This window comes from Athene cunicularia (genome assembly GCF_003259725.1).
Source record: "Athene cunicularia isolate RWA chromosome 9 unlocalized genomic scaffold, athCun1 chr9_part1, whole genome shotgun sequence".
NCBI classification, from domain to species: Eukaryota; Metazoa; Chordata; class Aves; order Strigiformes; family Strigidae; genus Athene; species Athene cunicularia.
This window is the reverse complement of record NW_020799110.1, coordinates 22,394,646-22,421,867: the sequence shown is the minus strand read 5'-3', so window position 1 is coordinate 22,421,867 and position 27,222 is coordinate 22,394,646. Positions and strand designations below refer to the sequence as shown.

The 27,222-nt window shown below is 37.0% G+C and overlaps 1 protein-coding gene across 1 annotated transcript in view; it reads left to right on the top strand.

Moving 5' to 3' along the window:
* Window positions 1–1,950: 1,950 nt before the first annotated feature.
* CLSTN2 (calsyntenin 2) overlaps window positions 1,951–27,222 on the top strand; it is a 361,722-nt gene continuing 336,450 nt past the window's right edge. The window contains exon 1 of the mRNA XM_026854581.1: window positions 1,951–1,981. Within this exon, the coding sequence (XP_026710382.1) occupies window positions 1,966–1,981 (16 nt within the window). The 5' untranslated portion in view covers window positions 1,951–1,965. The remainder of the gene's footprint in view (window positions 1,982–27,222) is intronic.

Genomic DNA, 27,222 nt, shown 5'->3' with positions numbered 1-27,222 from the left:
ATATATTCCAGATTCCTCTGCTTTAAACACAGAATCAAATTCTAACTAGCTATCATTTAGAAATTCCTATCTGGCCTAAAAAGAGTTGGAATTTTATATAGAGGAGCATAGTAAGTATTGATAAATTTCAGGAGATAATAAGTAGAGCTGAAGTGGTAAATTAAGAAATTGCAGGCTTAGAAGTGTGTTCAAAAGCCAGTGAGGACAAACAAAATTTTACAGCAGTGCAACTGAAGAAACGGGACACAGAAATCTAGCTTTTTCTCCCAGTAAAAAAGGAGGGAATTTGACATTGTACAGTGCATGTCAGTATAACACAGAAAACAATTCTTGTGTGGCTCAGAGGACATTGCATGAAATAAGAAGAGACCAGTTGAATACTATATAGTTGAATCTGGTTTAAACTGGAAAAAAAAAAAAAAGCTCTTCTATTTTACATTTGAGGCATGTCTCTTGTTTTATGTTCAGGAATTTTTCTTAAATGCACCAAACCCTCGTTTTGATTCTTCATGACCTTAATAGTGTTGCAAGTTTGAAATGACACTGACTGCATGCTATACATAGGGATGAGGCCTAAAATTCTGGTCCTTAAAAGAGGTCTAGAGTTGCACAGGTCCTTAAGTAACATGATCTGCCTGCTCCGGGAAATGCTTTATTTGAATCAAAGTAAACTTTCAAAGCAAACCACTAGAAGGAGATTGCTTACTGTGCTTTTATTTGTAATGAGATCTTACTCCATGCCAATGATGTTGTTCCTGGTGCACCCAAAGGGAAATGTGGGCTCTGGCAACACACCCAGTGCTCCAGCTGCTGGTAGGTGCTCTGCCTCTTGGGTCTGGCTGACAGTAGTCTAAATTCAAGTCTCCTGCGATAAATGCAGAATTGATTTCTGGTCCTCAGGCCCAATTGCTTCACTCATCAGATGTCTCTATTGTGCAACACTGCTTGGTGATATAGATGTAATGTGTGCATGTGTGTAGAAGCTGTGTCTACATTAGCGAGTATTGCAGTTAGTTATTTTTCCCACCCGTTAGAAGCTCTGCTGGAGGGACAATGGCTTTTGCAGAACTTGTATGAAGTTTTCAATGTATCTTTCGGTTAGTACCAAAAGAGAGAAGAGGAAAAAAAAAATCTTACTGAAACTTTTAAAGTGTATTTTTTTTTACGCAACTGAATCACACTTGTACTATTGTAGTTTCTCGTGTTAGAGGAAACTGATTCTGTGCATACCTAGATTCTTCATGTTGCTGTCTCATGCCTCTTGCTCACATCTTCAGGTTTAGCATGTCACAAACATGGCGGTATCACTTTTGTTAATATTTTTTTTTTTTTTTTGTGCTAGCAGATGCTAAATATTAAGGCTTTCAGAGTTAAATTATTTGGGTTAATTTTTCATTCTAGTATAGGTAAAGAGGGACTGATGCTGTGTGGTCCTTCCAGTGTGTGTGGGAAAATTTTTCAAGAGCAGTCTGGCTTTGTGTTCTGCCAGAGAACAATCTAAAAGCACAACTGTTTACCATTGTTTTCCACATTCAGAAGGGGAGTTTGCCTATTGGTGTATAAATTGTGGAAGGATTTATGCATCAGTAAAGAGGGAGTAATTCACAAGAATATGTGAAGCTGTTGAGGTAAGGAGTCTAAGCCAATAACACTAGCTAATTTATACTTACCTTCCCCCCCCAAAACAGAGGAAAAAAATAGCCATTGTTCATATGTATGAACTATAAATGTTAACAACAGAACTTAAATGTTTGGGTGTTTTTTTGCACATGAAACTTGTCCAAATGATTAGTTAGTGGACACCTACTCTGAATTATTCTTTAGACTAAGGAAGACTTTTGCTGTGACTGATTTGGCTGCTCTGATGGACATTGCTGTTGATGTCAGGATTCGGAATGCAGTCATGCTATACATACAGACCTGCTGCTGTGTTACGGGAAGGATGTGTGCAATGAAACCAGCTTCATGAAGGAATTGTCAGGTGCAAGCAAGTTTTCTAAATAAAGCAATGATCAGTTGGTACCTCCAGACCAGAAAGCTGAATGTCTATGCATTGTGCATGAAAGAAAATAAAATTTAAGAGAAACAATATTATTGGAGAAAAGACTATGACTTCCTCCCTGAGGTATGTGGAGCCGTCTGTTACTGGGACATGTAAAAAGGTAATTTCTCTTGTACAGCACAAATGAACTCATGTGAAAATAAATGTGTCACCACATACTACTCTGTTTTGCCACATACTGATATGTTTGGTAGTAGCAGTGTTGTGAACCTTGCTGGATTGTCACAGAAGAATCATTAGCATTTTTTTTCTGGAGGTTATTTGTCTTTAAATAACCTCATTTAAGGCTGTTTAGTTAATTCTAGTGTAAGATACCATCAGCATATTATAATTGTTTCCAAATACCAATAACCTGTGATGAACGAAGCTTTGTTTGCTTTGTTTACTTTTCCTTGTTTGCTTGTTGTAGAATAAGAGTAAACATAAATGAAGTGTGTTATTTCAGAATCAATACTGCTGTGGACTAGGTGCAGGAAATGACCAGTATCTGTCTTCCAGGGTTTGGATGGAAGACTTGAGTATGAGTTGTAGGAACATTCATTGTATGTGTGGGTGTTCTGTGTGCATATATAATACTGAAAAATCTTTTAGATGAAACCTGAAACTAGTATTTTGACAATTTAGGTTAATTAAGAGATTTAAAGACCACTTTCACAGCTGCAAACTTGTCATGGATGAATTCAGGTCAGGTTGTTGAATTCTTTCTGTTTTGGGAAATATCCTTTCTGGCTTAGTTCGTAAGTAGTTCTGAAAACCTCTTTGGTCTCTTTGAAAAAAAATTTCATAGTCAAATCTGAGATAGAACATAATTTTAGTAGTAGTTGAGAGATATTGTTTGCTTGATACTTCTGTTTCCTTTAATACCATTGAGTTTGCAAATCCTGCTGAAACATGCAAAAAGAATAATCTCACAAGACATGTCATGATGACATCTAAGGTGATCTGTTGCAAAACACAAAGTGTATTTTGGAGTCTTTGATAGATTGTGTGAGTTAAAAGGACTGGGAGAATGTATTCAGGAAAAATCACTTTGCGCATAAATTTATTTAAATGAAATAATGTACTTGCTAATTAATGGTATTTTGAACGGTGAATATGTATAGGTTTGAAAAAACCCAACCCCTGTGTAATGTATTAGTGAATTTGCATACTGATTCAAATGAAATATTAGTTAACGGTTGAGATTTCTTCATGATGGGATGATTTAATCCTTTTATTGTTGAGATATAACAAGTAATAAAGATTATATGGGATAAAAACTTTTAGTCCTCTTGGACTATGAAAACATCTGTATGACAAGGTGTTTCTTGTGGAAACTGGGAAAAAGCCATCTCATAACAGTAGGTCCTGGGTCAGATTTGGTACCTTTTCACATGAAACATTGGGATACAGGGCTCTGGCTGCAAAGGCTATTATTGAACCACAGAAACTGGAAACTAACCAACTAGAAAAACCAAAATGTTTTATTTCTTTAGCCAAATTTTGAAAAACCTAAATTTAGTACTGTTTTGTTCAAATGATGTATTCCATTATCTCCAGAATGGGAAAACTTGGATCATTTGGGATTTCTTTAGGTGACCAACCAACAGTGGCAGAAATGGAACTGCAGTCATGCAGTCTATGTCTTTAGAGAGCTTAGTCATTGAGCTGACTTCAGTTGAAACAACACAATTAGATTGCTTTCGATTTGTCCTTGCAAATTTATCATTTTTACTGTGTTTGCAATATGCTGCTACTAAAGTCCCTGAATATACATGTGAAAAGAAGCTTTTCACACCAAATGAGAAATGTTAGCTTAGATTTTCAGATAAAATATATTAATGTGATTTAAGTTAGTATTTTTTCTGCTTAATTAACTTTATTAATATTAAAGACTACAAACTGACACACCTTTAATTCAAGGGATCTTAACTTTAATACTTATCTTGGGACCCAGAGGGAATGTATGTTACCATGAACAGTCTGTCAATGTAAGCAAGGGACCTGAGGTGGTAAATTTACCTCATTATTAGTAATGCTTAAGAAAACAAGTTTATCTAAGTCATAAGCCAGACATGAAAGAAACATCTGAAACTAGATCTGTTTCTAGTGAAACAGAAATGAACAGATGAGGGGGAAAAATATCTGCAAGTAGGTTTACCTTGTTTTTCTTTTGGCTCTTTGCCATTTCTTCTGAGAAGACTACAAGCTGGACAAGACAGCTACACTTTCTAGTCTCATGTGAGAGGCCCAGGAGCAGCTGATGTGAGTTGGGGAAGATGCTCTTTTCTGCAACAGCATCTGGCTTAGTGCACCTCCAGCTGCGCTGCCTCTGGGGGGTCTGTGTGCTTTTGTTCCTGTCACAGTTGTTACTGCAGCTTGTGCAGAGATGTCTGCAGTGTCTATAAATTAGTAGGGGTGAAGCTGTGACAGAACTGAACTCAGCATGGATAACTGCCTGAACATGTGCTTGAACTGTTAAATTGATTTTTGCAGCTAAGATGACCTCTCAGTTTTTGAACTGTATATAGTATGTTAAAGCTGGTTTTGGTGTTTTTAGGGGCAGGACTTTCTCATCTAACATGTAGTGAATCTCTCCTGTCCTGCCATTATCCCTTAGATCTTTTTACCCTGTTTGCCAGACCTATGCAGACATCTTGGATGCTGCACAACATCTCAGGCAGCACTGGGTGCCCGTTGTTAGGTTGTTCCATCAAGCTGCAGGTGACTGTTCTGAAGCAAGGTTGGGAGTTTCCACTTGAGCTGAAATCACTGCAGTGATACCAGCTGTAGACATACACTGAGATTACCCACTGATCATGTTGGTTACACTGCAGAGTACAGATTCATTTCATCTCTTAATCTGAATTACTATTATTCACAGTCTATATAAGGGCATATTTTGCTACCACATATTTCTGTAAGGTCTGTCTGAATAACTGAAAGATTCATTTTGCAGGCTACGTTCTAAGATATTATATAGTAATTAGGTTTTTAAAATTTTGTAAACCAGAAAAATAAACAGTGATTAAAGGCATTAAGTAGGTGGCTTCTAAAGGACATATACCAGTACAGTATTTTATAAATGTTTTAAAAGATTAATGTTTTGTTCACAGTGAAATTTATTTTCTTCCCTGCAAGAAGAAATGGAGGGCTGCTCCTTTGCTTTTGTTCAGCTTGGACAAAAACAAGCTAGAGATGAAGTGCAAGGTTATTGAATGCCCCCTTTCTCTCTCTGTCTCTAAACTGAGAACAGACATTTAATGGCTAGTGACTTGCACAAATTGTCTATCATATTAGAACAAGAGGAAATGGCTTAAAGCTACACTGGGGAGGTTTAGATCAGATATAAGGAAAAATTTCTTTGCTGAAGTGTTTGTCAAGCATTGGAACAGGCTGCCCAGGGAAGCGGTTGAGTCACCATCCCTGGAGGTATTTAAAAGACATGTAGATGTGGTGCTTAGGGACATGGTTTAGTGGTGGACTTGATAGTGTTAGGTTAACATTTGGACTTGATCTTAAAGGTCTTTTCCAACCTAAATGATTCTATGATTGGAGATAAAATTGCTAATGACTGTTCGCTACCTCCTCCTCGTCTTCTCAATCACAGAAGAATGATTCCCTTCTAGAGTCTTCATCTTCCAGTCTGCTGCTATCTCTTCTGTTCCCTGTGTCTCCTTAACAAGTATGGTATTGACATGGGCCTGAGGCACCTGGGTTGGCAGTAGAACATGAGTGGAGAGAGCTTGGATTTTTTTCTATAGCTTGTGAGGAAGATATGAAGGGGCAGGTGTGGTACTCAGTTACTTGTATTTCTTCCCAGAAATTTCTTTACTATTTATAAGGTGGTTTCATTCTCTGATGGGCACTGCTCTGTCAGCTGCTAAGATCTTCAAGGTATTGTGAAGTATTTTTGGTATCTTATTTTTTACCTGGCTTATGGTGAGCATCTGCTAACCTATTCATAACCACTCCTCTACAAGGCATTCTTTATTTTCTTGGTGATGAGGGTGTATTGGAAAAACTGAGATCTAATTTTACTAATGTTTCTATCATTTGTAATGCAGAGCACATGAAACTGAAATATTTCATTTTGTAAAAAGCTTAATGTACTGGTAGAAAGGTGGGCTAGAATTTTAGAGGGTATTCAGTATATGACTGCTTTTCTGAGTGTGTCAGATTTTACTAAACTAGAATGTTCATTCTAGTTGCTGCTGTCTTGTTTTGTTCTGAAATAGTGCTTAGTTTCACCACATTGTTTTAAACTTGTTTCTATAATGAGATAAAGGTCTTAGATAGATGTGTGTACCTGTATTTGCCTCTAATAAAACTTTTAACTATAGCAAAGTGTAATTCAGCGTATGCTTCTTCTTGTTTATAACTCCTGAGAATTATACCTGTTATTTCAGTCATAGCTGGACTAAACATAACCTGTCTTCATCCCAAAACGAGTTAAATCTTTATGCAAACTGTGAAGGCTAGATGAGATCTTAACAACCCAAATACCACAGATTGCAGTTTTGCTGTGGGTGTTCAGAGGAATCATTGTTTTTAGCTGTGTAACTACAGTGGAATCTTTCCAGTAATTTCCAGCCCAGAGTAGTGTGTAGGCTCTATGTGCAGCCATGTTTGTATGCCCTTCTGCCCCCTAAAAGAAAACAAATTTTCCTTATGTGGAAGTGATTTTATCAATTTGGGACAGCTATGTCCACTTCTGTACTATTCAAAACGTTTCATGCAAATATTCTCTTCTACCTGAGACTTTTTTCTGTACAACTGTTGCTAAGAACATACGTATGCCTTCCTTTAATTAAGCTTGATGAATGGTCCCTTAGCATTCTTCTACCATTTTGTACTCTTTGTCCTTCATAAAGTAAACCTATTTCTTTTTTGTATGATATCAGTTTTTTCAACTGAAATTTCAATAGTTGTCTTGATTATTGACCAGACTTTTGCCAATATTTTTGTTGTGGTTGAATAAGGATAGTGATTTGATGGGAGAAACATTCAACTTTCAACTGGCTTTCAAACCCTCATGAATAAAGCTTCAAAAATCCCTCAGTAGATATTTGGTTGAAATGCTTTTTCAAGGTGTATACTGAGACAAGGCTGTCACCTGTCAGTCTGCTATAGGTATTCTGAATCTCTTTCAGATATGTAAATACCTGCAGCTTGTGGGGGACACAGGATGGAGTCTGAAGGATTTCAAAGAGTGGAGAGAATTAAGTAAGGGCATTGGTAAAATTATGTCTCCCTTTGCTTTCTCCTCAGCCAGATCTGGGATTTTCAGAATTTGTCATTGCTGTTTTACTAATTTTCCTGCTCAGATCAACGGTTACTAACTCCAGCAGAAATAGAATTGGGGTAACACTGGGCTCCACTGAAAGGGTTCACCGTGCTTCTCTCAGTTCTAGAATGATTGGAGAGCTGAATGTGAACAAATCATAGTAGTATTAGGGCTATACAGTACTTATTTCCTTGGCTGCATGAGAGTTTTATGCTAATTATTTGTTACAGGGCATGATTTCATCTCCCAGGAAACACTAGTTTTCATTTTGTCCTTTCTCACGATGTTTGTAACAGATTTTTAAAGCGATCTGGCTGGAAAAATAAAGATATTTAACCTCTCTTCTGTTAAAATTGTGGAAAATTTTCCTTTGAGTGATTTTCTTTATGTAACTGGCTTGCCTATACATTATCTTCTCAAGATAGATTCTTTTAATTTTTCTCTCACTTAGCTTTTCTTTCTACATCAGAAAATTCTACTGAGTAATGATCTCTATTGCCATCTACATGTAACCAGAGCACTTCCTTTTTAATGTTAGCTTTACTAAATTGAAAGTAGTTAAGGTTCTTATCCTATTTTATCTAGGGTTGGTGGTTTGTTGGTGGTGTTTTGTTTTTTTTTTTTTTTTTCCTCCCAGAGGTGGTGTTCTAGGAATTCCAAAACAAGCTTTCAAGAAGGAATGGTATGTTGACAGAGACATTTAGGTAGGCAAAGCGACAATAGAGTGAAGTCTGGCAATATGTTTATTCTTAGCACTGCCTCTGTGCTGCACACCTGTTCACAGAATAACTGTAAATTAGTGAAGTCTCTTGGGTAGGGGTGTCAACTAAATCAGTGCATACTCCATGTCCTGAGGATTATTTCAGTCAAATCTGAGAAGTTTTCATTGTAAATTAGAATTCTTACTCATTAATCTGATCTAGAAGAGGCTGTTAAATAAATTAAACTGCTTTGTTTATGAGCATGCTGGAGAAGTATTTTTCTTACTATATTTTCTTTGTTAAAAAATAAATTTTGGTGTGTCCTTCAATTTCACAGCTTGCATGGAGATGATGGAGAAAGGGGAAAGTAACCAATGTAGATTTTATAATAATAATAATAATAATAATAATAATAATAATAATAGTTATTGAGAAAAAAAGCTAGAAACAACTCTTACCCCACTTTAACTGCTTTTGCTAAAGAATAATAGAATATTATATTTTTAATTGCATTTGAGGCCTTTTATTTGTTTTACACTTTTATCACCTGACTGTAAATGCATAATCTCTTTTGGTAAGTATATTATCTTTCTATTTTACTTAAAATTTTATAAACCAAGGGCTCTGTAACTGTTACTGTGTGAAGAGTGTTTCTGACATGGTACTTTGTGTTAAGAACATATTTTTATTATTGGTGGTGGTACTGAACGTAGAATACTGGTAGTTCTGTTAGCATAACTAGTCTTTTGTTCTATTACAGTTACTATTTCCCGTTGTTACTTTCTGATGTGTTACTAAATTTCCAGGCTTAGCTTCAATTTTTATTGATCTTTATCTAAAACGAGCTAAAAAATCAGTGTATTAACTTCCAAGTCAGCCTTTCTATTATCAGTTAGCTTGTCCTCAATTCTTCCTAACCTGGTATAGTCCCAAAGATTATGGGTGCTATTAAACAGTCATAGAAACATTCAACATAAACCTGTTAAAGGCTAATCTATTATCTTTCTATCAACCAGACTGAGTTTACCATACCCTAGGCAACTTCCGTCTTTCTTAATTTTTTTCCTTTTATAGAGAGGAGTAATTTGGAGGTAATATTACAAGACTGATATTCCTGGAGTGGTTTGTGTATGTAATCTGTCTTTATATGAGTGAGTACTTGTTTGATATGTGTGCACAGGCATATGTTAGTGTTAGAAGTATGATTTGAAGATTTCTATTGTTTCATTTGCTACACTTGATACTTAATTTTTTTAATTGCCATTTTTATTTAACAGTCTGATTACTTTCTACTAAGGTCTTGGGGGCTTGCTTACATTATTATCTCTGTTCACATTTCCCTGTGCCAAGGACTACAGAACTTCTGTTTTGCTTTTGTTTCAGCTGCTTGACTCTGACCTGCATGTTTAAGATAAAAAGTGGAGCACTCATTTGCATTTTGCTGCTCTTCAGTTTTCTTCTGTGCCTGCTCTTTCCTCCTTTTTAGCTGTATCCCATTGTTGTACTTTGAAGCTTGGAGCAGATACCCATTTTGGAAGCCTTTTGAATTTTTTCACATTAATTTTGGAGGAAGAAAGAATAATATTTGCTCTTCAAGTGTTTGAATGCCATCTTGCATACTTGAAGAAGCTGAGATTAATTTCTCTGAATAGGCCCTAGAATCTGCTGAATGACTTAAATTCCACTGGAAACAGCTGGCTTGAATGGTGGATTTTGCAGCCTCCTGCTTGGACATTAAACTTGTCCAGGCAGTTAAAGTTGCTCACCATGTTAAAGAAGATGTACCATAAATTCCTCTGTCCTCAAATTCAATTTTAGTTCCCAGCTGCCCCACTGTCTTGAAGAGATGTGCTCCAGAACATGTTATTTGTTTCTTCATGCAAGGATTTTGGGCCTACATATCCTAGTTGCATGGGAAAATCATGACATTTCTTCTCAGTTAAAGAAGGAATCTGTATATCCTTCATTAGAAAACCTTATGTCTGTCTTTTCCCCTTTCAGATGGGGGGTGGGGGAATTGAAACATGAAAGCATCTTCTAGTCAGAATAAAATAATGGGTTTCATGTGGATTGGCAATAACATCATATTTCATCAAGAGCTATGAAGAAAAGCTTCACAGCTTGGCCCTAGGGAAGAACAAGGGCTTGTGCAGACTAGACTTCTGAAATTTCTCATCTAGTCCACCATGACCTCCAACTTGCCCTGAGGGAACTCTTATGTTCCTGTGTCAGTCAAACCTCCTGAACCCTTCTGATATCTTGGTGATCTTTTCTCCTGTCATTTCTCACAATTCAGGATAACCCTTACTACCTCTCACTGTTATTCACTTACATATCTGATTTGTGGTTTTAGCACTCTTCAGAATTATCTGATGTTATACGTTGACAGGATGCTTTCAATCACCATTATTAGTATAAGAGCATTGAGAGCTAAAGAATAGCGCCATTTTGGAGACTTATATTCAAATTATTTTCTTGTGACTGCATAGATTCTGAAATAAAGTTTCTTAATGTGGAAATGAAAAAGCATAAATATGTATTTTTCCTTAAGGTGTGGTTATGAAATCCATCATCATTTGTGATCAAATATCCTTCCTTTAATTGCATTTGTGAAAATCCAACAGAGTAAACAAAAAATTAATTTATTTGTGCAACGGGAACGTGATTACTGTGTATGATGATGGTACTTTGGGTAGAAAAAATCCACTTTTGTCCCCTCATATTAAATTGATTCTCAATCTGAAAAAATACAAATAAATTATTTCATCACTGAAGTAGGAAGATATGAGTATCCGGTTGCATAAAACGATGTAATGTTCAGTCACTTTTGAGAATATACCTATCTTTTCAATGTTGCTAGATGAGGACTTCCTTTTGGGTGGTGTCTGCTCTTTTGCAGCTCCTCCATATAGTAAAAGTAAAGCCTTTTATACTTAGTCTATCTTTTGCGATAGTGTACTTGTGAAAACCAAATCTTGGGTCAATTTACACAGGTTCCATCACCTGTGTTTTTCACACAAAATCATCTAGGTTGGAAAGGACCCTGGAGATCATCTAGTTCAACCGTTCACCTAGCACAGTTCTCACCTACAGCATATCCTTAAGCTCCAAATCGACCCAACTCTTGAACACCTCCAGGGATGGGGACTCCACCACCTCCCTGGGCAGCCCATTCCAACGCCCAACAACCCGTTCAGGAAAGAAATGCTTCCTAATATCTAGTCTGAACTTTCCTTGGCGCAACTTGAGGCCATTCCCTCTTGTCCTGTCGCTTTCTACTAGGCTAAAGAGACTCAAACCCAGCTCTCTGCAGCCTCCTTTCAGGTAGCTGTAGAGGGCAATGAGGTCTCCCCTCAGCCTCCTCATCTCCAGACTAAACCCCCCTAGTTCCCTCAGCCGCTCCCCGTACGACCTGTGCTCCAGACCCTGCACCAGCTCCGTTGCCCTTCTCTGGACACGCTCGAGTCATTCAATGTCCTTTTTGTAGTGAGGGGCCCAAAACTGAACACAGGAATCGAGGGGCAGCCTCACCAGTGCCGAGTACAGGGCTCAGATCCCTTCCCTGTCCCTGCTGGCCACGCTATTGCTGACACAAGCCAGGATGCCATTGGCCTTCTTGGCCCCCTGGGCACACTGCTGGCTCCTGTTCAGCCGGCTGTCAATCAACCCCCCAGGTCCCTCTCTGACTGGCAGCTCTCCAGCCACTCCTCCCCAAGCCTGTAGCGCTGCTGGGGGTTGTTGTGGCCCAAGGGCAGCCCCCGGCATTTGGCCTTATGGAAACTCCTCCAGTTGGGCTCAGCCCATGGCTCCAGCCTGTCCAGGTCTCTCTGCAGAGCCTCCCTGCCCTCGAGCAGATCAACACTCCCACCCAACTGGGTGTCATCTGCAAACTTTTTTTTCGATCTCCCAACAGAGATAAAAACTAATTGAAAGGAAAGCAAAAAGTTTTGAAACAATAACAGAAGTACGTCTAACTGCCTGTAGTTCATGAAGAGCACATTTCTAGCTGGTTCTACTGAAGATGTTTTCTTCAAAAGCTTGTGATGGCTGAAAAGCCAGAAATAGCTTCACATGTATGTTTCTGTACCTTAATCAGGATATTTCTGTGCTTTATGGCTGATATCTACTGAATTTTGTGAATTTTTAGCAACAGGACTTTGCCTGAACTGCCTGTTTTTGTGTATGTAGCATTTTCCTTATTATAAATAACTAGGTGCAATTTTTTCAAACACTGGGTTTTTAAATAATTTTTTTGGTTGGTTTCAATTTGTTTTTTTAATTTCTAATTGAAAAAAGACTTTTTACATTTTTTTAACTGTTGTAGATGATTTCAGTAGATTTGCAGATTTCCTCCTGTTTAGAGTGGTCCATCTCTGTCTGGAAGCTCTTAATGAAGAGACAAGAGCCTGTTAGAGGGTACCTGATATCATGCAATATAACTCCTAGGTTTTGGCATGAGCTGTAAATGACACCGTCTGTGGGATTCTTCCCATGGAGCTGCCAGTACTGTGCACAGATTCCTGTTAAGTGTAATTGCTTCCTCCAAGCAGTCAGTTCAGCAACCCTATGAGAGAAGATCCCAGAGATAAAAATCTCATTTGCAGTGATGGGTTTTTAGATCTGAAACGCTGTTTCTCAGTAAAGAGAGAAGTCCTCCCAACTAAAATATAGAGGAGAATAACCAAAGAAAAGCAGTCTTTAGTCTCAGAGGAGGTAGGTTTCTAAGTGATAACTGAGTGAAACAGTATTATGAATTACAGTTAAGCAATTCTCTTCTGTAAAGATGTCCCCAGTGATGTTTTTACTTATGGAAAGTTAGACTCTAAAGGAGTATTTGCAAGGTTGCAGTGATCTTCAGAAAAGTCAATGCCAAGTAGAAGGAGCAAGATGAAAAGGTGTGATGATGATACCAAGTATTTAAGAAATGCTAATACAAGACCATTTAAGTATGTAAACTGGTGTACTCAGAACAATGTCTTGGTTTATTCTTGCACACCTCAGTATCAAAAAGTAATGGGTCTACAGAGTGTTTCAAAGCCTGAAAAGAAACACGTTCTAAAGGCTCTGCAGCAGCATGTCATATGTCTGAAATGAAGGCTATAGTCATCACAAACTCTCTGGACTTGCCTACACCATATATAAATGTGTGGTTTTAGCAGGGCTTCTTTAATGATACCTAGAAAAAGCTGATTAGCAGCTTGGAAATGTTTTCACAAAACAGCAGCCAAGAAACACCAGGCAAAGCATTGCAATAGCAACCTCTGTATTAAAGAGCACACAAGACCATAGTAAAAACATTGCTATGATCCACTTTGGAAACCTTTGTCTCATGACAGTCTCTGAAAATATTTTCAAATTATTAGCTTTTGGAGAAACACTCTAGATTTAATGCCAATATTAAAAAACCAAAAAACACAAAACCCAAAAACCGTCTGTTGCTTAGAATGAAGGGCAATGATCTTGACCAAGGAGTTATAGCACGCTTCAGTGTAGAATAGGATAGAATGAATATAGTCAAGAATGACTTTTGAGGTGGAATTTGTATCATTTATTCAGGATTAATACTGGAGATGCTGTGGGAAGGAAAGCCTGAGCAGCAAATGAACTGTGCAAATGGAGCAGTAGGAGAACTTGCAGAACTGAAGCTGTCTCTTGAGTGACTTGAGCAATATGTGTAATCAGAAGATGTGCTCACCTAGGAGATTCCTGTCACCTAGTCAGCTACATTACACTCAGATGATGGGAGGAGCCTATTCAGGATATGCTGAAGACCTAGAACAGACTGAAAGTAGTTTTTCCTAATAGTTTAAGCCATGAGTATTCATAGAAGATAGTGGCTCAGTTGTCACTCTTGTATTACTTCTTCAAAGCCAATACATTGAAGTCACTAATTTCAAGTTGTTCATATTAAAAAAAAAACAAAACAACAAAACCAAACAAACCAAAACCCAAAAAACAAACAAACAAACAAACAACAAAACCCCCAAACTTTGGAAATGTTAAGCAGGAAGCCAGCTAGAATTTTCATGTCTGGTTGATTCTGCTTGTAATACAAGGCTTTTTGGCTGAGTCAAATTAATTTGAAGATAAGTTTTTGGATCTGTGATAGGGTAAATTTAGTTTGTCCACTGTTTAATTTTGTGGTTTGCAAGCATCTATGTAGAGTTTTTACCCAGTATTTTTCTCAGTGACTACATAGATAGAACCATAGTCTGTTTGTATGTATGCACTGCATGTAGCACTGTATGTGTCCTAAAGCAGTGAAGCATTTCTCTTTCCTTGCATCTGATATGAAGCAGTGCACCTGATGCCAATTAGATTAATTGAACATGTACCTTAATTAACTCATGATACTCCTGTTTATTCACAGAAAAAGGTAATTAATCAGTAGAAATTTGGGTCTCTGAATTTAAACAGATGTCTGATAAGACCCCCTGTGTCAGCACTTGACAGGTTCAGCCCAAGAAGCAGACTGCTACTAACAGCATGGAGACTGATTGTAGGGGATCTGTGCCGATTGAGAATGTCATTGAATCGTAACAAATGATCCCTCTGGCCATCTGGATCCTGACAGAAAACCAGGGAGAGATCAGGTGTAACCAAGGACAGCCGAGAAAGGTGTTCTAGCAAAACAGTTGTCATAAAGTTCTAGAAGTCCTCTCTAGTGATAATTTTGCACAAGAAAAACTAATTTATCAGTGAAAAGCAAAAGCTATATAGAGAAATTAAGGGAGCATGGCCTTTTTTTCAGTGTTTTTTGGTACAAACTTCTTAGTCCAAACAATCTTGATGTGTAAACAGAGGCCCTGTATGTCCTCTGCCAGAGTTTCCTTTTGCTCCTCAGCTGTTCTGCAGTGTGCAGTTTCCAGATAGGAAAATACATTTCAGTCAAGTGGTGTGTCTGTTTTTTTTATAAAGCAGTTTAGGAATCTGTGGGATGGAAAGGTGTGATCTGTCTTAATAATTGTTTTTCCTGTATGTGTTGGATTATTACAGCCTAACTGTACTTTTATACATGTTGCTTTCCAGAAAACAGGTTACTGTAAAGACAGAAGTATCACTTTGGCTGCTGCACAAATGACTATAGTTTCTTGTCTAATAGTAGCTGAATTTTTTTTCCTATAAATCTCTGTTTTCCATTTGTAATATATCTTGTCTAATTAAATGTTGTCAGTTAGCTGCTATCTTACTTGTAGTTGTGGGAAATCCCGAGGTTAAATGTATAATGGAAGAAACTGTACCATAGTGTGTGTATGTGGGATTAGTAGTTCTGAAAATAACATCACTGTTTATAGCAGAAAGAGTGAGAAAACAATATGAACCAATGTGGACCCCAGGAAAGGTTTTTCTTAAACAGAATTCTAAGAATTTATCTCTCTGAGTCTCCTGGGTTTTTTTTTGTTTTTTTTTTTTTTTTTCCTATGAAAATGTTTCAAGTAGTTGCCTTTCTTTATTCTTGCTTCCTCATTCATGTTGACATTTGAGATAATGTTTTTCTGTTTCTTAAAATGATGCTTGGGTGAGATGTCACCACTTAGACTAAAAGCTGTGATTCACTTAGATCGTTATTTGGAAGTAGCCTTTCATAATGCGCTATTCAGGTGGCTCTGCTTTTGTAATTGCACCATCATCCACGGGAACCCTACTGAAACCAGTTATAAACCAACAATGGAAAAAAAGTTGGCACTGCTTGGTTTTGATACTAGTAAATGGTGATAAGGTGTTAAGTTCAACCATGTAGGACCAGAAGGTGATGTACAAAATATCATTTGCCTGCTAGGAATTTAGTTTTCTCCTTTAAACTAACAGGAATGTCAATAACAACAGTGCCATAGCATCAAATCTGATTTAGTGGGCCCTTCCCAAGGTAAGCACAATGTTTGGGGTTTTTTTGGAGTATTTTGATGAATCAAATTCTAAAATTCAAGTCCTTTTCAACCACATCTATGAATGCTTCTACCTTTTCAACAAACTGTGGAAGCTACATGGTCAGCTTTATTCAGGGGAAGTAAAGACATAAATACCTCTATTTATATCACTTAATAATCCCTGCTAAAATCATCAAGTGACTGACTTGATGTAAAAAGTCAGTCACTTGGTGCCTGACAGAAAGTAAAAAGATATGCTAGATTCTATGGAGATTGTAGTTTTTGCCAAGAGCTTAAAAGGAAGGACAAAAAGTACATTTGTAAGTGCATGTTCATATTTGTAAAGCCTCTATATGTGATAGAAATAACAATTCAAAGGATCATAGCATTTAAAAAAATAGGTCTGGGGAAATAAAAATGCAGCTATTTTATAAACTGTGCAATAGGTAGATGATTTAAAAATGTAAACCATTTTTGCCTAATTAATCAGTGCTTCTCAAAATCTTGTTGGATCTGCGGCAACATATATGTATGCAAGAGAAACGACTCTAGGCTATGTTATAATAAACTTCACTGTCATCCTTAAAAGAAAGCTTTTAGTTTATTTAGTTCTGAGGCCAACCTGTTCATTAATTTCTTACTATAACAAATACTCCCTTGAAACCAGGTGTTCTGTTATGATTGTAGTTTTTCCCCAGATTTTTAATATGGAAATACCTCTTCATTAGAAGTACAAAGTAGTTTCCTGAAATACTGCTTTCCTTTGCTTTAGGAAAATGGTAGGATAGGAATGGGGGAGGATTTTTCTGGTGATTGGGTAAATATAAATAATGCATTGAAATATTCAGATCAAAATTCAGAAATGCTCGTTCAAAAATACGTAGCCATTAATTTCAGAATGGAAGGGTAATTACTTTTTTTTTCATATTTTCAGCTGAAGAAAAGTGTCTGAGAGAAAAAAGGTGGATTTTTTTTTTGTTTCAAATAAGCAAATAATAAAATCAGAGCTGTGTTCTTCATACAAACTTTCCTGATCATCATAGCAGTGATCATTCTTCTGTGTTGCATTAATATGCCTGAAATTGTATAACAGAACATCGCATCATAAATAGTTGCCTGACAATAGTGTATTTTTCTTCCATGCTCATGTTACCATATACTGGCTGATGCTTTTTTGTATCTTATGGATATACATTTAAGTATTTAGGCCATATTAGCAATAAGTATTTCTCTAGTTGTTTAAAATGGAGGGAAAGGGTTTTCTCTTTTAGTTCTTATATAAAGGTTTTATATGTTTTGAATCCTTCAGGAAATGTTTTGTGAACTCAGAATGCTTCTACTGTCTTTGTTGGTCTTAAGGATCAGAATCCACAGTTTATATTATCAAGCCATATTTGCAAATAACTGGCAAAGTAAACTGAGTGAGGTGTGAAAGCAGGTCAGGGACCTGATGCCCAGGAAAAATCAGCACTATATGTGTGTCTCCTTTCAGGATGATGTATTGATTATGCTCTGTGGTTCAGTGGTAGACTTGCAGGTAGCCAAGTCTTTGTTTTTTCTAAACAACAGTTTAAGTGGTTTGCAATGTCTTGTTTAAATGAGCATATGCTAGAGCTCTCTGGTCCAAGTCTGCTGCCTGGTTTTGGGTCTGCGAAACAAGTGTAGAATCCCAGCTTCATGAGAAACAGTGCCCTCAGTGACATTGTAAAAAGTTATTAATTTTTATGGATTCTTTGGTATAAAGATTCTTTAGTATAAAATAAAAACAAAGCTCATTTATGTGGATGATATATATTCATTCATTGTTAAGTCTTGTCCCTTTTTAAAGGATAGTTTCTCGGTCCTGTTGTCTGCTGCATCAGATGTGCTCAACATGCACGGGAAGAAGTGTGAGGTAATTGTCTCCCTGTTACCGGTCCTGACTTCCCAGTTACCAAGCTGACCTGCTTATGTCTGCATAGCATTTGAACTGCTGTGGTTGTAAAATGACTGCATACGAACTGCCCACCTTCCGCAGCATGCCTCTGTGCAAGAGGGTGGCTGAGGCTCATTTGGTTAGCCAGCCTGGAAGAGAGGATCAGTTTCTACTACAAATAATTTTTGTGTTAATTTTCTGGAGCTCATATGGAGAAACTGGCTGTCTTGGTGTCTCCCTTATCTCAAACTACAAGTAGCATCCTTAGTAGAAGTGTTCATGTGGAACTACCTGAAACTCCTGCTGAGTCAAAATTCTGCATTTCTTTCACATTAACCTCTTCAGCCCAGGACTTGTTAGACTTCCCACAGAATCCAGGCTCAAATATAGCTTTAGGTTTTTTTGGCTGACTGACAGACTAGGTTTAAATCATAGCCCGATAAAGTTATGAGACTTGAGGAATGTATTGTATAGGATATGGCATTTATGTGACTTTTTTTGGAATGACTGGGATCACAGCAGTCCCCATTTCTTAGGTGTTAAAAAAAGAAAATATCTTTGTCAGTTTTGCTATGTTTAGAGTTGAAGTTGTTCAAGGAAGTTACGGAACCCATTGCAACTTGCAAACCAAGTAGGAAACCTGTTAGTTTTTCAAAGGTGCTTTAATGTCTTTGCTGTTGCCTTCCAGCAAATTTGTATACTTGCTTCATTTATGAAAATTAAGTTCTTGTTATATTTAGGGTAAGATAATATCCCTAATATCAACAGGAATCCTGTGGGAAAATTTTATTACCAGCATTTGCCTTGGGTAGTATCTTATTCCATATAATGATGAAATAGGTCTTTTTGTATTCTCTGGGGTAATTCAGAAACATCTGCTTCACATTAGCTCCTCAAAGTACTTTGTTTAAAAGAAACATATTAAAGAAACCTTTCACAGCTCTTAGTAGAGCAACTGCCTCTTATTTAGTCTTGGGCTAAGTGCTTTCCAATATGAATGATTGCTCTAGCAGCAAGGACAATTAGAGCACCATCCTGTAATAAAACAGCACCCAGTCCTATTTGCGGAGTATTAATGGTCTGCTTTCCCAGCATGTTACAATGAAGATAATGCAAAATGAGCTGCTACTAAGAGTTCCTTGAATTTTATAATGTTTTATTATATTTCTTAGTCTTTTTGCAGTAACAGCCGTAAGTGAATGAATTATAGAGATCATTGATGGCAGAAATTTTGCAAAGGTGTATGATGATCCCCAGATCTTTGTGATTCTTGATTCCTGAGTTATTAATAATTTTGTTATCTATCAGTGTCACTGTTATCTTGCCTCCTTTTTTTTTTTTTTTTAGTCAGAAAAGCTTCTGAATTTTTATTCAGTGATTTTCATGGTTCAATCTGAAATTACTTCAGAAGATAACAGCAAGAGCTATTTTTAGTAACCTTCCTGTCTGGTCTTATTCCATTACCTCAGTTTCATTAGTATTCAGGCCTGTTTTTTCTGTCTTATATCTGTCCTATATTTCTTGTTTCCAGGCAGAAGTAAATTTATAGCTGCCCTTTTACTATATTATCCCAGACCTGGTTTTTTCACTGCAAAATACTCTCGGTATTACAATATGAGAGAGGCTCTGCCCCACACAACTGCTGCAGCTGCCTGTCGTTCCTTGGGGATGCAAAGCCTGTGCAGCCTCATGCTTCAACAATTCCATTACTTTGTAGTGACCAATAATAACCACTGAAGCAGGGTCAGAAATTAAGATAGCTTTGTAGATAATGACCCTTTCATAGAGGAGGGTCAGACTACTTCTCTGTCTATACATTGGTAACCTTTCCAGACTGAGAAAGTTATTTTTTTAAACAAAACAAAATAAAAACAAAGAAAATAAACAAAAATGTATGATATATGACAGACTCTTTGAAGTATCTAGGCAACTAAAACTGCAGCCACCCAGGAGGACTTTCAGAATTGTCCAAGTACTCAGGGTAAGTGTTCTCTCCTGTAGACATTTTAGGACTGTTTAGTGCTATTGAACACTAGTTTGCCTCTTCACAAGACTAAAAATTTGGATTCTACTTCCTTAATTCACAAGTTTTGTAGCTTTTTTTTCCCCATGTCTTTCCTCCATTGTTTAGATGAAGCTGTCTTCCTTGGTAGATTCAGCAGAGTTTAAACAAATGTTAGTCATTGTATCCGTATATAATTGAGTTCTAGTATTATAGTTCTCTAAATAGCAGATGATCTCAATTTTATAGCTGATCAGTTTAGGGGTTTTGCATGCTTAATTGCTATTACAGGCTGAACTTATGTTTTGTCACACTGTATGCATAATGATTTTATACTTCCTCTCATTGCTGACATAAAATAATGGGCAATTGTCTCTGCTGTACTTAGTTCTGAGTAGCTCCTCGTCTCCATTTCTATTACTGACTTTTATGGTATATTTTTGTGGACGCTTCCTGACTTATGCTGCATTTTTAAACTTTTCATAATTTTTAAAGTTCTTTTCTTCTCTTTACATGCCTACTTTTTTATCTTGACAGGAAATCATGACCCCAAACAAGAGCTGTGCTTGTTTCAGATATGCTGTATGTGTGGAATGGGGGAATGTGTCCAGCTGTCTTGCAGCTAAGGTATCTGTGAATGGATGCTTTAGCTGTCTTTTGCTGAGGTCCATGACTACAAGGAAGGTAGCATATCAACGGGTGGCTGAGATTTTAAAAAACGTGGTGGACAATTTTGTATGAATGGATTGATACATGTTGGAGTATGCTATTCCACATGTGTGATGGAGTCTTTGAAAACGAGACTTCTTTCAGATGACAGATTTATGTGTTCAGTATCATTAATGCCTTTTGGAAAGGACATAAGTTATATTCTAACAAAATTGCCTTCTTTGAACCACTTTATTTTCTAATTTCCAAAGGCTAATGTACCCCCAACTATTAATATGACAGTTATGACACTTTTACAGTGATTCTACATATAAACAAGATTTGAGAGAGCATGACACTTAAACATCACAACCACACAGATATTGCAACAAATTCTTCAGCTGTAGATTTACTTCCACTGCTTTGCTCCTGTGTCCTTTTTTGTAGGTACAGTAACATATATTCTCATATATGTTAGCATGTTGCACGTTTTGTGTCTTACTGCTAAACTGATACATATCAAGTTGGAACTTTTTCAAGTTGCTACAATCTTTGAAATAACCTTTTCACTTTCTGTTCCTACAAATTCTTACCATGCAAATGCACAAACCTAGTGTGTGTGTGTGTGTGTGTGTGTGTGTGTGTGTGTAAAATACTTCATTTAGTCTCATGTAAATTTATATTCCTATGTATAAGAAAGTGGGCAGATACTTCAGCTGTATGATTAATTTTTACTTTTTTTCTCCATTGGGAATGAAAGTTAAAGCAACAAAGGAGTGAAGCTATATTATTCTAATTTAAAGTAGGGTTTTTTTCTGCTCTTTTCATCTTTCTGATATTGCTGATAGGACAAAATTGTGTCACAGTTGACTGTCAGTAATTAAATTTGGAATGTTTATTTCATATTCAAAAGACAGCTAATCTTCTGTGATACATGCCAATGTATTTATGATGACTTGACCCACTTTCCTGAATTTTAGTATGCTTCTATTTCATGCATGCTGCATTGCTGTTTGGAATTGGTGGAAGTCCTTTCATTCACCTTAGCATGCTGTATCTCAATATGTAAACACACGTGGCATGAATAAACACACAGCTATGATGTTGATCATTTTGTGGTAATAGTTATGGATTCTGAGAAAAATTTTCCTGTTTACTTTAGTAGCATAATTACAAGAGAATTCACGTTGTCATTGCTGTTCTACTGTGGGCAGGCAGATTCTTCTTTTTTTTTTTTTTATTTTCTTTTTGTTATGTGTGCATGTTTCAGTTGGTGCAATAGTGTGTTGGTGACAAAATTCATAGATTATTTTGTATCTCTAAAGTCATGCTTCAGTATAAATTGCTTTAAAAGAAATATTTTGATAGTAATTCATAGATCTTCACACTACATGCAGAGTTTATAATTTTACAGAATTTTACGTTAAATGTAAGTTTTTATGAATAATTTTCATAGAGGGAGTTTTTGAAGTCTCCTGTCTTTCATTATGAATTGGATTGCAGTTTGATTGTTGGACCATTTTGAAGTCAATAAAGATTTGACTTATTCAGGTTTATTACATCCACAAGGATGTGTGTTAATTTACATACTGCTTGTATCACATCCTGCTGCAAAGTCCAGTGACTCTCCTCAGCCTTCTAAATCACAGAAGGTTGTAAAGATACTATAAGGTAAAATAATGCACCAATCTTTGACTATCTTGTTTCTGTGTAACATCTGTCATATCTTAATCAGATAACAATGGAAGATAGGACATTATTGTATGTATGTAATTTCTTTTCAGAACTTTAGAATGTTAACAGTCGTAAATATAACTATAGCTGATCGATAGTACTTACATAAACTCATCACCATAAGAGCTAGCATCTCCAATGCTCTTTTATGAGTCTTCACAACATGGATCTAATACATGAATAGACTTTGAGATATGTAGGGTCTGAAATACCAAGATACTAAGTGACTTGTCCAGACAATTTTGACAGAAAAGGAAAGTCAGTTATGCATTTCTCATGGATTTTGGTTACGGCATCCTTCCTTTGCGTGATAACTTTAGAGCCTTCTGTCTGCACTGCAGACCTATGCACAACACTGCTATTGTGAAACAAAGGTGAGATACATTTACCCAGCTCTTTGGTGCTAGACATGGGGTATTTGTAGGTTTGTCTTATCATAGATTCTGGGACAGTGGCTGCATTAATACCTTTAAAAGCCAGCGAAGTGGGACAGGAGGTCCCTTTGTGTAGTGTTTTAGGGTTTTTAACCACTTGCAATAAGTGGATAGCAAAATGTGTGCTTAGTTCCCAAACCAGTTGTGTATTTTCTGTTTCTACAAAGTAAATGGTAGCTAACTAGCAGGATCACAGTGCCATGAGTGCTAATTCTAGTAAAATCTCTATGTATTTTGAGGTTTGCTCAAATGGAAAATGAATCATTGGTCTTGAAGCAAAGCAAAATGCACTCATTTAGAGAGGTTGAAATTATTTCAGCTTTACCAGAAAATATGCTGATTTTTTTAAACTCATCTTAAAATGCAGAATGCTCAGCCCTGTCTTATTCCATTTCTTTGACCTTTCTGAAATGGATTTGATTGCAGTTTTACATGTAAGCAACAGATAAACAGCTCAGACTATAAAACGAAAATTATTAGCATTAGTGTTTTACTCCAGAGCTTGGGCATCAGTACTTTATTCATTTCTCAGTCATAAGTTAACTGTAGTTTACAGCTCTGAATTGCTAAATCTTTAATGCAACCATGGGCTGGCTCAGCAATGCTTAAAAACTTCAGCTTCAGCCCTTATGGTATGCTAAAAGGCCATTAAGTCATGGACCATTTGTCATGCAACTTTTCAAGATTTCCTGGAGACAAAGCAGTAAATTTCAGAGTAAGGCAAAGGAAATTTTTGTCTATCACTGATTTGTAGCTCTCTGGTGATGCTTATAAATTTAGAGTGTGGTCCAAAGAAGATTGGGAAGGTAGTCTAAATGAAAAAAAAAGTATAGTTTAAAATTAAATGGATTAATATTTGGTACCATTGTGTGTCTATTAAAAAGGACTTTTAAAATAAAAAGAAACATGTTTTTTTCTAAATTTTGTGGCATGTGGACTCTGAAGGAAGCATATATGAAGTTGCTCTGTGTTGCATGGTAAAATTTTTGAAACTAAAAAATACTTACTGGAGGCCATGGTCTTAATGCTGTCAGCTGCTGCTGGAGCATTTAACTGTGCTGGTGTCTAGCATTGCCAGTGCTTGACTGAAGTGAAGGAGAGGTGAGAATCCCAAGGTCCTCTATGCAAGATTCATTGTTTGCATTATGTTAAGGAGATGTGATCTTTCCATCTTAGTGAACTCTTGCAGGAAAAAAAAAAAATAACTGGGGAAACTCTTCCACTCTAGCTGAGTATAGAGGTTTTTTGGGGGATTATCAGGACAAGAATAATATTTAAAACAGAGAAATAGAATTGGTGTCACTGCATAAAGGAAGTCATGATGTAAATTAACTAGGGTATGGCATCATTACTGCTACCTCTTGCAAAATTCAGGGGTACTATTTATTGTGTTGCTAATGATCTATAATTTGGAGCAGAAGAATAGTCAATTTTATTTCTAATCTGCTTGAAATACTATGGGAATCAAGATGTGGGATTAGTTTGTTTGTGGTGAAGATTGTAGCTATCACGGAAATTGTGTATGGTTTCTTCAGTGATGAAGAGAAAGTTTCCTCAACTACAATGGAGTAAGCAACAGGTTGTTTTTTGGGGGGAGGCACTAGTCTGGAGAAGGTGAAAAATTGGAGAGCACAGTATATTAACTCCCCTTGTTTTTACCAAGCCAGCAAAATAAATAATGCACATTTCAGGGTTCTAGCTGAGGACAAAAAGAAAGTCCCTTCATTAGTGTTAGATACCATGAGAACTAGGTGCTTGTTAGCTGCTAAAAGGAAAAAAAACCCCTTGAATAGTTTGCACACGATGGGGTAAAAAGCAGGGACTTTTAGGCAGTAAGATGTGTAACTGTTTATCATCTCCAATAGGCGATGCATTTCTGAATTACTCCAGTCAGTAAATCTTGCCTCAGTAGGGTATATGTACATATCTGACTTGCTTAAAATTCCCACAAGTAGGGTAGGTACAGTATTTGTGATGACTTTTCCCTCTGCTAGTTTTAACCTTTCATTTGTTTCTGTTACTTTTAAGAGTTTGTATCTGAGCTCTGGGAAAATCTGTATCAGCAGCTGCAGTCTTGCTTGATAGGTGCTGCAGTATGGTACTGCAGTATAAAGCTATGGTAAATCACTCACTAAAGACAATTAGAATGATAAAATTGGTTTGCACAGTGATTGCCCAGTTGACGAGGAAGACAAATTACAGTAATTTCCTATGCGACCTGGATTCAGAGCAAGCATAAGATACAGGGACAAGATGACACACATCTATGTGTGATGCAAAACACTCTTCTGTGAAGAAACCTTTCTTCCTGAGCCTTTGATCTTAAGTCTGAATTTTTAAGATTTAATTTATATGAAAATGTTACTGAAATAAAAAAAACCACCATGGAATTGACAAATAGGGGAAATCATTAGTGCCCAAGTGTTCATTTAGGGGGTTACTATAAATCGTGGTGGCTTTTTGGTATTGTGAAATCATATCTACCGAGTGGAGCTGGTTTATTCAAAATAACCACTGGGAAGCAAAATCCTTGGCACTTATTTACATCTTAGTTCAGATGTAAATTTCCTGGTCACCTTAACCACTCTGCCTCAAACCCAGGCCTTGAAATATGCTGCTGAGCCTTTCCTGTTATTGAGAAGTATTCTATTGTGCCTATTGCCCTCGGGTCAATAAGTAAAATAACTATTAATCTTATTGCTTTAAGGTGCCACTTAACAAGATAAAGTAGAAATACAAGAGCACTTTTCTAGCTGCCTAAACCCCAAGCTCAGGTGAGCCTGATTAACACTCAACTGTGTTTACTTAAGTAGAGAGACTGTCTCAGATGAGAGAGTATGCTGCTGTTTTCAAGTGGCATATTCCCTGGAACATTGCTTACTTCATCATAGGTTTTCCTGAAGTAGCAGATGGCTTTTTTGTTGTTTTTACAGTATTTACTTGATATGGTTGTGGACCATATTGCCCTGGCATTTGGGGATTTGTCCCAGTTTTCTTCTTTCTGTAACACATGCTGTCATTGAAATGTATTGGTCAATTAAGGCTCAGCTGTAAGGGAGGGAAGAAGCTACTGGCAGCTGAGAAACTGTGAGATGTGGTGAACATGGAAATGCTGCAGTGGCTTCAGTGTATTCTGTTTTATTCAGTCATTGCAAACAAAACAGAAGTAATCCAACACAATGAAATAAGCAGTAACCCCCAGAAACTCAGCTTCCCTTTTACATTGACAGGGAAGACAGACTTCTAAAAGCCTGTGAGTCCAGGATAGCAGACTAATACTGTGTAGCAGTAAGAGGTGCTCTGAAGTGTTAGGTCAAATGGTATCACCCCTTTCTAGGGAGTCCACAGTAGTTCGTAAGGTTCTGCTCTGCTTCCCTACCTCCACTATGGGGTGTTCACAGAATTCACAGATTCACAGGGTCATCTAGGTTGGAAAAGACCTTGAAGATCATCTCGTCCAACCATTAACCTCACACTGACCATTCTCAACTACACCAGATCCCTCAGCGCTATGTCAACGTGACTCTGAAACCTCTTCAGGGATGGGGACTCCACCACCTCCCTGGGCAGCACATTCCAATGCTTAACAACCCGTTCTGGAAAGAAATGCTTCCTAATATCCAGTCTAAACCTTCCCTGGCACAACTTGAGGCCATTCCCTATTGTCCTATCGCTTGTTACTTGGATGATGAATTAACCCTTGACCTGAGTAGAAAAGTCTTTGTTAACTAGTTTTGAATCCGAGGTGAATTCTTTGCTGTATTTGTGTTAGCAACAACCCAAACTTGTGATAGCAATTCAGCTGTACTCTAAGTTACAGGGACCTGTTTTTGTAATGTATAACACTAGTCACCTGAAAACAGAGTGATTGTCTCTAGATCAAGATCTATGAAAATGTGGAACATATTTTAGCAACCAATCTCTGCATCTTGTAGTTTAGTTATGACAGCATATCCTTTCACAGACTTACAGAGGAAGCAGAACGTGTGGGAGTCTTCAATTCTTATCAGTGGGAAAAAAAGTTCAGTGGCTAAGCATATGAATACATAGTTTTTGATTATGCTTAAGTGTTACTGTGTTCTTATGGACAACAAAATAAATGTCTTATTCACACAGCTGAACCCTTTTTCCATCAGTGTTCAGTGGACACACAAAATAAATTAGATTTCTAACCTAGATACTGTATTGATGGATTCTATTTGATGAGTTCAAGTTGCACATCTTATGTATTTTTGACATGAGCATATATTGCCATAAAATATTGGTAGTATGAAGTATTGTAATGAAGTGTTTTCACGAGCCACATACTGGAACACAGATTTATAGGGGAGTTTTGTTGGACAGGAGTGCTGAACATGCCATAACTAATATCTTTTTCAGACAGAAATTATACGCTGCTGGCTAAAAGTATCAGCATATGGAAAAGCGTGATAATATATTTTTAGGCCATTTATGTATTGGCCAATGCACTGAGTTTTATGTGTGCCTGAAAAACAGTGAAGTAAGATGACCTTAATTTCATCATCTTTTCATAGCAATAGTAGCAATATAGCATTATCAGAGAAATTAAGTGCTAATATCTCTTGGAGGTA